Below are 12,965 nucleotides of genomic sequence, written 5' to 3' on the forward strand. Positions count from 1 at the left end.
GCCGGCAGTGCACTGGAAAAAGCTCCGGGCGCCAATAACCTCAGCTGTTGACGCGCCTTAATTCATAAAAAAAAAAAAAAAAAAAAAAAAAAAAAAAAAAAAAAAAAAAAAAAAAAAAAAAAAAAAAAAAAAAAAAACCTATCTATTATTGTTTATCTTATAGCTTAAAGAAGTGATAACATTTTGCCCAAATGTTTTGTAAAAATATTGTCAGAAACAATCTCATTAGGAATTTGATTGTGTTGTTTCCTAAATGAAATCACAACTTTGAAATTAAAAGGCAGTAGATTTACTTTTCAAACCAAATCCTTTTCCTCCAGAAAAAAAATATTGGTACGCCATTGAGTGATAGTATAACTTGAAGCTCTATTACTTTATCTATGTACATTTCTTTTGTAATTAAAATGTAAATTGGTTTTGTAAATAAACTTATTTTCATTCATTCAAGATCATTAGTGCAGCATAGAGACATTCTACTTCGTTAATTAGCCTGCAAAAAATCAGAATTCAATATATTAACACACAAAACAATGCATTTCAGATAAAATTTGTTTTTATCTTTTTTGATCTAATAGTTCACACTTCGATTGTTTCTGTTTTAAACTTCAACCTTTCAAACGATATATTAAAGTAATATTAATGCAAAAATAAGAAAAGGAAAATAAAATTTATCAATAAGTGCAGCAGTATATGTAATAAAAGCTAATTCAATAAGATGTTATCAGGATAGGGTGAAGAAGTTGAAAAAATATTGAACTGATAGGTCAAATGTGTTCAAGGAAGGTCCCTAAAAAAAGTACGCCCTTAACATAATTCTCAAGGTTTCATCTTAACCAATTTCAATAATACAATAGTTGTTGTTATGAATAATGGTTAGATTAAAATCAAAAAGAGTTACTTAAACTTATGCAGCCGAGATCTTTGAAGAAATCAAAAGATAATTGGAAATAAAGAAATATAATTATGTTCAGTTATAAAGCCACCATTCGGACGGACTTAATTCAATAAATTCGCCTATTGAAGAAGAAATAAATAAAATAAAGGAAAAGACAATTTGTTTAGAGCAGAACATAAGATAAGTCTGCTGATGGACTGATTACTAAACATGCTTATTACTGCAGTCACAAAGAGTTCTATTCACTCCTGACGCTTGAAGAGTTTTCAGAAGTATATATTTCTTTTATCTTGTGCGTTTGCTTAAAAAGGTTGGAAAATTCTTCTTTTTAAACTGTTTGAAGTTGCTTTTATATATTATGCTGTTTTGAAATTAAAATACATACTTTACTATTAACACTTTTGCTACTAAAAATATGTAGCTATATGTGGGATTCGAACTGGGGATCTCCCATTTACAAATCCACGATTCATAACCATCATCTGCCCCTGGGATAAGAAGAGCCCCAGTTTTAGTAAGTCAGAAGATAATGCATTATTAGTGCAATGCAACAATTACGATCATAATCCAGGATATTCTGGGCTGCTGATCCTCAAGTAATCTGCAAAATAGTTTACTCTTTTTGTCGTTGGCATTTTGAGACAAGTTACTTTATAAATTTAACTAGTTAGACTTCGAATTTGTATTTATACTTTATATTATAATTCAATCATACAAAGGCGAATTGAAAGACAAAGATCAGCGTATGACAAGGGGATTGCGAGCGATGGTTGCCTGTAGTACAATGTACATAATTGAAGAAAGTGACCCACCTTACTTTCACTATTAACTGGAGAACTGTAAGTAAAAGAGATGAAAGTTTTCCAAGCACTAAAAATGATTGTTTCACCTTAGATCGTATCCCCCACCTTATCTTGTAGTGTATCTGTTCGCATCAGAGAGCCACAACATATGTGTTAGTGTGCGTATTACAGTTGATAATGTTTTACTTTCACGAGTTCTATCAGAAGATCTGCCATCATTGCAGATAGATATCTATCCTCTCTGTTTCTCTTTCATAATTTGTTGTTGGTCATGATTATAAAAATCATAAAATTAAAATGTGTCCACAGTTTTCTAATGAAAATAAACTATTGTTTGGAATAGATAAAAACTTTACTTTAAATTTAGAATGAATTCCATGATCTAATCATTTACAACTTCTTTTATCCTGATTCTCAGTTATTGGAGCAACTTGGTATTTTATGAGGTACACATATTTTTGACTTGGAGAAAACAGTAGAAGTCTATCATTTAAAATTCAAATAATACTTTGTACTCATCTGATGGATATTGGCTGGTCCAAGTGACTAAAGAATAAATTGCAATCTTTCTCAAGAAAAAGAATTTTGCCACTTATTTTGGGAATTGATAATATTTATTCTCGGCAAAAAGTAGCAAGTAGGCTGGTAACTAGAACCATGTTAGTGGCAACCTAGATCAGATGGATGGACAGCATACAAAGTTAAGTCTAAAATCCTAGACAATACTGTTATTAGAACGTTCAATTCATAAGAAATTAGTTTTATTTTTTAAAACCAGAAAAGAGAAGGAAAGCATGATGATAATTAGGGATAATAGCTGAGATAAATAAAACTAAGTGGCGGAATGAGGTAAACATGAGTAAAGACTACCAGAGCAGAACAAAAGATAGTATCCTATTTATTATAATGCATGCATCCATTCTGGATAACCAGTAATTTTCTCATTTTTTGTTCCACGCTCGGTGTTATGATTTAACACTTGATAATAAGTTATTAAAACTACTTAATTACCATTACCATAACAATTTATCTCTCTTAAGGTTTATCTTTTTTTATGGAAATAAATTAAATATATAGATATTTTTTTTCATCCATTATAACATGTACAACATTAAAATGATGGCTCCTAAAATTGATTTTGAGTAAATATTCTTATGAGGAATGTAAATTTATGTATTTTAAAATATGGATGGGGCTGTAATATGAAAAGAACCGATCAAGATTAGTGTCTTAAAAAATTATAAGGTTCATAAATTATGTGAGCATCAGTGTAATAACTTATCGTGTGAGGTCTCTGAGGAGGTGAGGGAAGCAGCGAGAGGGCGTTCAAAACATCTCTGCTCATGAATGATGTACAACCATCACTCTTACGGGCTGTGCATCTATAGAGATAGATCGGAACTGCTTCCTCAGCTGACAACAGTGTTGGAACCTGTTGCATAATCTTTGGAGAAAAGGTGTGTGTACAATTTTACTTAGGAGTTTATATGGCAAGTTACGCCACAATTGGTGAGATAAGACCTTGACACTGGGATCAGACTACTAAACTAAACAACTTTATCGATAGTTTGTGTCTTATTGTACCACTCAAAAAAGTAGCTGCATAAAGAGTGCTCTCATTGTCAAGATAAACTCTATTTTAACGGCCTATTCATTTTTTTTTTCGAAAACTTCCTGCCTTTCCTTAAGATATAATTATGATTTCCACTAAATATAATAAAAATCACATTGAATTGGTATTGATTAGTACTTTTAAAGAATCAAATTTGGAATATTTTTAACTAAAATGTTCTAGGATAAACTGTAAAAATTAAACTAGGAATATTGGGGATTAAGATTATAGAGAAAAAGATGCTTTTCTTATAATTTATGTTAACTCCTAGGATTCCGCAAAATATTTAGAAAACATTCAAATATTGACTAAAATACCAGAAACTAAAATAATAAATAATTTATAACTTAAATAAAACTACTTAAAAATCGGCCATGATATAATTTTTGTAACAAGCGTGTAATGAAATAACTACTTTAACATTATTGAGTCATATTTACCTTGAAGTTTTTTATTATATGCAAATTTTAATTAGAATAGTTTAAGAGTAAAAATGAATGAGATTGTCATAAAGAATGAGTATGCGAGAGGTGAGAGAAATGTAGAAATGCAATGGTCATGTGGGCTAGTAGATTGCTTTTAATTACAGATTACCTCTTCAAAGACAAAAAGAAAACTGATGTTACAAAAAAACGTGATGTCTTGCTCATTTTTTGACTTTTTTTTAAAAGCAAACAGCCCGATGTATCGTTGCTTAGAATTATTTATTTTTTTGGCAATAATTTGGTCGAGTTGTTCATTTATTTTTGGTTACTTTAATCACTTTTGATATTTATTATTATTATTTATTTTTTTGCATGTTGTTTGAACTATCATGATGCTTTTTAAAATTCATCTCAAGGTCACCAGGATTAGACTGCTTCTATAATGGTCACTCACAGTCCATCTCTCCCTTTTCTAGACTGTTAGCTGTCTAATAATAAATATTGCTTCTGCAAAATTACAAATAGCTTCATCCAGTCATTATGGCAGTTGGATTTGACATAAATTCAATGTATTATAAGAGAATTTGGAGACGAATTGAATGAATGAATAACCAGGAAGCCTTTGAAGCTACTATTTCATTTCCCAGCAGACCTCCTTGCCCACTAACCCACATTAGTAGAATAATCTTCCCAACAATAGTGAAGTAATTGGTTACTAAAATTAGCAAAAAAGAAAGTAGTAATTCTGTTAGTGTACCAATATAAAGGGATCCCCGTTGACTGTAAAGAAGTACCAAGTTGGTTAAATGCAAGAGTAGAATGACTCTACTTTCATATGAAGATGCATGTGATGTTGTGAAGATGCACAACAACTTTTTTTTGAAACTATTCAACAGAAAACTTTTTAAAAGAAGTCTTCTGAGGATACAATAATTCAAAATTTAAAAGGCTTCTCTATTGAGAAATGCATTGACATTGTGTTCAAATTGACGTTTTATCACTTCGGGTCACAAATAAAGTATTTTTTTATCATGTTAGTTCACACCATCGTTAAATGATGGTGCAAAAAACTAAACTTTCATCAAAAGGGGCGTCATTGAGGTTTACTACAATTAACTGATAAATTGAAATTTCATTTGCTTTCTAAATCCAAAATTAAAAAAAAAAAATGATGTTACAGAATATTAAATCTTTATCTAAAATTGGAACTGAATTATGAAAAAATCTATTTGTGTACTGATGGATAAATAAATTAATGAAAATGAAAAGTCAACTTTTGAAGAAAAAGTGCTTTGGAACATTTCTCCTTTACAAAACAATTTAATATAATATGCAAAATATCGGCAAAAAAGATATCAGTTAAAGAAAGAAAGAAAAAAAAGCAATATCAATATTTGTTTTATACTACCACTTTCAAATAAAGATTTCTAAGGAAGAATGAATAATAAATGACACAGCGGAATCTGCTCCTCAAGCATCAAATGTTAAAAACTTTATTAAATTTAGTCAAATTTTGAAGAAAATAAAAATGTCAGCAAAGAAAGATGAAAGGATTTACTAACTTTCACCAGACTATATAAAATGACTGCACTGTTTTTTATTATACATTCCTCTTTAAAGAGTGAACTAAAAAAAAATTATCAAAGAATAAATGGCTTAAGGGGAAAGTCAAGGATATAGATTAAGATCATAAAATGTGGCAAAGATTTAAATTTAGATGAGTGAAAGGAGAAAAGGTTTAATTTAGTGAAATAAATAGAAGGGACAGAGTTTTGCGCAAAAAAATAAATAAATAAAATAAATATGGATATAAATCGGAATCTCTTAAAGAACAAATAAGGATTGTGACATGAAATACTATTAAAGTAATAGAAATATCTATTTGTTTTGTATAAAACGAGAGTTGTGTTCGTGTTATCTGCGGGGAATTCACCTTCACTTTTTATGTTTTGTGAAAACACAGTAGAAGCTCCTTTTTTTAATTGACAACTTGCAACACAATTACAGTGAGTCAGAATATTAACTGATATTAAATGTCAATAACTTTTAAGAAAAACAAAATTTGATATCAAATAATAATTTTTCGATGTTAATGTTCGAGTTATAAAAAAAACTCTAGTTTGAAGGTCTATCATTATTATTTCAAAAAAAATATTAAGGTATTTTCAAGTTCAATTGAGACATGAATCACGTAACTTTAATAAATCTCATGGACAAACTTCACTTCTATATAGTTTTCTTAGACAAGTATGAGTGAAAATTACAACTAGACTAACTGGTGCTCGTGACCTACAAAGTTTCTATCGTTGACTTTACACGTCACAGCGGGTATTTTTTTTCTTTTTCTTATTTCTGAACGGTTAGGGTTTGTATTCATCATCAATGGTTTATTCAACAATTTGGTGTTGAGAATTTGACTTCTCATCGATGTATGTGATAGAAACATGTTAGTGGAAGCAAAATCCTCGACTCCAACTTGTTGAATAAACTTCTAATGATGGAAGAAAATCCAAAATCGTTTAGAAATAAGAAAAACAAGCACAGTTTGATGGACTATATTGGTACCTACCATTCTTAAAAGGTCTAGAATGATCAACAGTACGGACCAGCAAGCAATTCTAGCCTCCTGATGCCCGCTTGTACTTTTGTCAGTTACAGATGGATTCCCCGTTCCATCTACCTAGACCTAACCTCATTCCAGATTCACTCCTTCTCTCTGTAAATACTATCTCTTACTCCTTATTATCCAGGTCGTGGAAAGAGTTGTCCGTAACAGAAAAACACTGTCCAGAGTCCGTAAACGCACTGAAAAATTCTCCAGGTTTCACTAATCTCATATGATTTCGCCTTAAATTAACTTAAGAATTCTCTCATATAGTGATCAATATGAATTGTGAAAATTTGGGAAAAAATAACTGTTATTTATTAGAAGGGTTCGAAACTGTTTTGATTACAGCTACATAAACTTATAAAGGCGGTAAATTAATATGCTGAAAGCTGAAATAATTACTTCTTCATTCTCGTTACACATATAACTTCAATGCTATTATTATTACATAATTAAAGATAAACTATAAGAATTAATTATAGACTAGTAAAAGTTTCAGTAATCACTTAAATTACAAGAACTAATTTCAAAATCCTTAAACACAGGTGAGTAAGTAGAAAAGGTTTCAATGAATTTTTTGTTTGTTTGAAAAGTGAAATCATATTTTTAAAAAAATTACCTGGCATATTTGAAGAGTTGCAGTGTTCAGCTACTTGTTTGACGAACATGTTGAATAAATGGCTCATCTGTAAACATAAAATCAAAGTAAATATTAGACCCACTTATGGGTGTTTATGGATAGAACAGGTACTTTAAAAATATTCATCTAGCGTTACATAACTTGGACCAAATGAAAGAAAAAGGTCTACCATATATTAAACATCATACAATATAAAGAATGCATCTGAGAAGTTCTTTTTAAAATCAGAAGCGAAAACCACCTAATAAAAAAATTGGTGTGTACTATTGTAAGTGCGCAGAATAATTAAGAATTCCGTAGGAAATTATTAATTTTGTTTTACAATGTAGTAGTGTTTTTAACGTCACTTTTCCTATAATAAAGAAGTTAAATTTTAATTTCTGTAGTACACATAATTTAAATTAGAGTTAAAGATCATCTGGCGGCTTAGCTATTACTTTGTACTGTATGTAGTTATATGTAAAATAAAATAAATATATCATAATCAGTGACTCTACAGCGCACTAGTCTCCAACAAAATTTTTCCAGCTTTCTCTGTTTTGTACCGTTGCTTTCCAATTCCTGATTCCCAAAATAAAAACTACGTCTTTATTAACGCCCTCTGTCCATCTCAGTTTTGGCCATGTCACTCCTCTCTTTCTATATAATCAGTCCCTTTTGACCTTCCAGTGATAGCGCCCTCATTGTTTTCACATATCCTTGCTTAACTTATTATTTTTGCTACGTCTAGTTCTTTGTATAAATTCCCTAGCTCCTGATTAGATCTCCTTCTCCAGGCGTCGTTTACTCGTCTTATTAGGGTTAAAACACGCCTTATTTGGGTTTGAAACAGAATAGACTTTGTGCTACTTGTAAAAAGATTGCACTTTAATTATTTATGGAAGCCGAAGTAGCTATTATTGGCGACAGAATTCTTTTGATCTTCTGGGATGTCATGACTGGCCCTGACCAGCGAATCAAAATACACGTTACGAGAGAATACTGTCCAGGGCCTACAGTGGCTCTTGGCCCCAATGACCTCAGATGTCGCCGCGCCTTACAAATACATAATAAAGCATGGCTTTTCGTTCCGTCTATGATTTGTTGGTTGGACGTTGAGCCCAAAAATTGATTTTATTTTGTAATATTACTTTACTTTTTGCTTTATATATACAAGTGTGTATATAATTTCTTTATTTTTTGAAAGAAAAGTAGAAAAAAAGAATTGTAGAAGGAAATTTTAGTCTATCAGAATGGCAGGCGGTACATTCAGCAAGTATCATACCTTTCTTTACTTTCTCGGCCGACCTTGACTTAGTGCAATCTACTTCCACTTTCTTTTAACAGTAACTTACTCCAATATCTGGTTGTAACAAACAGGCTAAGATCGAAGTGAAATCTGACCTAAAAACAGTTCTAATTTTATCTTACATTGCTATTATTATTATCAGCTACAATCTGAAATAGATTTCCACTTGTTAGTAATTAGAACACCCGCTATTCATCTCTCAACTCTTGCACTAATTCATACTGCTCTTATGCAGAAATCTTCGCTTTCTAAATATCGTTATTAAAAAAGTTTCACTTGAAAGTACTTTATTAAAAAAACAAAAAAAATCTTCAGCAAGCAAAATTTTGGCCAAAAGAAATGCAATTTGGATTAGAAGAAGAAGAAGAAGAAATAATCCGAGGATTTCCAAAGATAAATTTTGATTTATAAATTCAGAGTGATTTTGATTGGAATAAATATAAGAAAAACGTGCAAAAAAAAATCGCTAGACTTAATCATATTAGATATCTTATTTTCAGTAATTTCACTTCAAAAAATCTTAAAATTATTAGATAATTTAATAAGAGATTAGTAACGAAATTAGAAAAATTAAAACCACATTCTGTGACCACAATTTCTTCACCAATTTAAAACAGAAAGATCTGTGAAGAATTAAGTTTATATGACGGTTAAAATTATTAAGTGAGAGCAGGTAATCAAAGTAATACATTCAGCTCGTTGCTATGCCAAGGAAGAACTTATTTCAATTAATTCTTCTGCCTCTGGCGTGTTTTTATTGTACTGCAGTCATTTAAAACATCAATCACTAATCAATTGTTATGTGAAGTAATTATGTCTTAAGAGGTTTCGACATACATAATTCATTTGGTCTATTTCAATATGATTAAGTAATTAGTCTTCTTCACTATTATTATCTGTTAGTAGAAGCTCTATTTCGATTAGTTTTTACTTTCTCTTGTTGATTATACGAAGAAGGATTGCAAAGGTGTCCGAATTGACGTATTGAGTTGGGGCCGGAAATGCATTTTTCCTTTAAGAAGAAAAAAATCCAGCAATTAGTGCAAACAAAAATATCCCAACTCAAAGCTTTGAAAGTGATACAATTTTTTATCATTATCTTATATTTTGAGCATTTAACAGTTGTTATTCAAACTTCCACAGATTTTATTTAAGTATTAATTCTAGAAATTTTTACTATTAAGAGAAGCTCGTTAGCTGCAGCTCTACAACTTATTTGAAGAAACGAGGGAAATGAGAAAATTGATTAGAACGTTTGATAGATGGACTCAGGATTTCCAGTGAAGAAACGTCGTTTCAATTACTGTTTTATTATTAAAATCCTTTATTTAATTTTTAGGTAATTACATATCCCTTTTGTTCAGAAAACTGGGGTAATATATTCCTCCGTTTCTTCACATTCCTTCTATGTGGGCTTGTTCTTTAAGTCCAATATTAAAGGGATCTAGTAGTTACAAAAATCAAACGAAGTTGCAAACGAAGCCGTTTAAAATCTCGTCTGTATCACACCCATGCAGAAATATGGATAATTTCTACATCGTCCATGACGAAGGAAATCGACGCTTAACTGGTGAATGGAGAATGAAAGTCATGGGCTAAAGAAGAGAAAGAGGACTGGCAAGAGAGAAGTCAGTGAGAAAAAAAACAAATGTTTTGGACTACAGGATCTACTAAAACTTCAAAGAAAATAATTATAAAAAAGAAAAAAGGAAAAGAAAATTACAAACTTTGTAAAGAAGTTTAAACTGAAGAGACATTTTCACAACTATTAAAGAAAACAAAATGTAATTCAGCTAAGATTCCCTCTTATACATTTCCTTACATGAATATAGTTTTGGAATTGGAGCATTTGACTCGGAAAAAAACGTGTGAAAAATGACAAACAATTGTTTCAAATAATAAAAAAGCAGTCTCTTCAATCCCTACTTTGTTTTGCGTCAAAAGTAACGAAATATAAGAATGTCAAAAAGTCTTTAATGTAGCCGTAGTGACTTGATGAAATTAAAGATTTCAGGCTGGAATGCGTGGAAATCAGAATAAGCTAAATATTTATTGTATACAGCTACTTTCTGTAGTTTAGAGTTTAGAGGATTGTTCACGTTGCTGGACATGTGAACGTTTGCAATACGAACGTCTGGGCAAGACACGTGATGTGAGCAGAGTTCAAGGTGGTCGGCCCGCAGTTTCCCCTCACTACTGCCTACTTCCTCTGTCCCACTATATAGTTCCTTTCTTTCTTTTCCTCAAGAAAACTACATTTAATTCTACCATCCAAGGCTAAATAATTTGAAAAATATTGAAGAAATAGAAACTACTTACGATATTTAATTTAAGTTTTTTATAAATGAGTACTAAGTTTTAACATGCCTATGTTCGCAGCTATTTGTCTATGGCAATTTTAAGCGGAGGAAATGAAATGACAATTATTGATACAATACTTTGCAAGGATTACATTTTGATTAGTCTCTTTAAAAGATTGTCAAATTATTTGGTGCGAACATTCGACTTACTCTTACTGTAAAACTCTAGCTTCAGAATCATACTGTTTTTCGAATTATTAACATTATTTCATTCTTAGTGACATTATCCAAATTGTAAAACTTTGTAAAACTTTGTGTTAAAAATTTCAGTACATTGTACTGAAATGATATTTTTAAAATAATTTTGCTAAAACAATTATTCAAATAAAAGTTATTGAAATACCAATGTGTGTTAACGAAACTTTAAAAAATCTTTGGAGGTGTTTTTGAGAAATTTTCAAATAAGTGAAAACATTTAATCAGTAAAATCTAAATACTTTTTAAACATGGTTAATTTTCAATGTATTTAACTTTCCTTTGTAATAAGTATTTTCAAAACAATCTATTCAGAAAAAACAAATTTTACATGATCGCTATTTCCTTTCTACTACTTTCCTTACTATAATATTTCAGTAAAGGAATCTAAAAAAAAAAACTTGAGTAGTATGATCTTCATTTAACTAATGAACTTAATATTAGAGAAAATAAAAACACTCACATTTATTCAAATTTAAGGCCAATAAAGAAGCTGAGAAGGTTTGAAAAGCTGGTAATATAAACTTACTTTCTCCATGACGATAGAGGAACCTATAAGTTCTACATAAAGGACTAACATATAATTAAACCATTACTATGTATTTATTACATACGTGCTTTATTGCACTAAATACGATGTGTTCACATTGAATACTTTCTTTACTCTTTAATAGATCCAGTTTGTTTAAATTAAAAATGAAAATCAAAAAAATATATTTCTAATTTGATAAAACTTTCACTGATTTTAATCATTGCTAACGATCTCAGAAAATTTTTGTGTGAAAAATTAAACTTGAACATTCATGAACGAGACGGATTCATTCGATTGTAGGAGACGATTTGTTAGAAAATTAGAGAATGTAAAACCTCCTATTTTACTGGGATTAATTTGTTTCTATAAAAAGCTTTTAATATTACACATGACGAATAAAATCAAAGGAAGTGATATAAAAACTATTAAGGATCTTCCAAGATCGAATAGGAGGAGTTTGTAGGAACTTATTGAAGCTTAGCAGGCAGAAACTTTGTTGTACTGAAATAAGACAAAGGGTTGTTATAAAGGGCAACTATTGGTTCATTAAAATGATCAATAAAACTAAAAGGTAAGTTTCACATCCTCGACAGGATTATGCTCCTGTTAGTAACGCGAAGACTTTACGAAAAAACTCTAATATGTTTTTTAAAAAATGTTCATTTCTATTCAATTTCTCTGTTTGCACTGTGTTAGTTGATAAGTTGAAGCCGGAGAAAGGATATTAGAGAGAAGAAACCAAATGTCGCTAAAAGCTAAATTTCTTTGCATAATTTTGACAATAAATACTGGCATCTGAAAGAACGGAAGTAATATAGAATTTGCTAAATTAACAATAATAATAATAATCTTTTATTGCTATAAAAAAATAACAATTCTAGCAAATAAAAGAGCTATGTGGTCCGAAATAATATATTATGCTGTGATCTTAGAGCTAAATAGAATAACAAGATGAGGTACTAAGAATAAGAATAAAGTAGGAAGACCATTTGGGAAAGTAAAATGGTTAAAGAATGAGCCTAAAATTGCTCTTTTCTTTCACGATTGACACAGTACTCCGTCTGCCTTCTTTGACAGATTTATTAGGACATAACTGCCCGACATCTTTCGTATTTCCTTGGTATATAACCTTGAATCAATGTAAAGACATTCCGGATGGTTGCAATTTCTTACTATTTTAACTTCTTATAATGAATTAATGGTAATAACTATGATAAAGAAATGGTCAGGATTTTCAGTGCAAAAAAGATAATGACCGAAAGCAAAAAAGAAATCATGAATTCACTAATCCTCATGATTGGCTCCAACACTAGCCAACTATAAGTTCTTCATTAAACCACTTATTATTGTTATAAAAGTTGTGGGGGGGGGGGGTCACTCTTTTTAAGTTGATTACTCTGGAATTTATGTACAGAAATGAGGTGAGAGATGTGGCAATATTGCGTGTGTTACGTGTACCTTAACATGCACGAATCGCAAGCTAGAGACAATTTTCTTGCACAAAATTAGTGTCCAAGTCCATTGTCTTCAAGAAATCTCTGCTTTGTTAAATTTAAATTTCTCTCACAATATGTAAAATAATATATAAAAACAGAATATTTTCATTA

General features: G+C 30.3%; 1 protein-coding gene across 1 annotated transcript in view; it reads right to left on the reverse strand.

The window, feature by feature from the left end:
* Nucleotides 1–12,965, reverse strand: part of Reg-5 (Rhythmically expressed gene 5) — a 72,751-nt gene that overhangs the window by 13,618 nt on the left and 46,168 nt on the right. The window contains exon 2 of the mRNA XM_074118162.1: nt 6,963–7,029. Within this exon, the coding sequence (XP_073974263.1) occupies nt 6,963–7,029 (67 nt within the window). The remainder of the gene's footprint in view (nt 1–6,962; nt 7,030–12,965) is intronic.

Source organism: Rhodnius prolixus, unplaced genomic scaffold (genome assembly GCF_049639745.1).
Source record: "Rhodnius prolixus isolate KJV_2025 unplaced genomic scaffold, Rpr scaffold_2, whole genome shotgun sequence".
NCBI classification, from domain to species: domain Eukaryota; kingdom Metazoa; phylum Arthropoda; class Insecta; order Hemiptera; family Reduviidae; genus Rhodnius; species Rhodnius prolixus.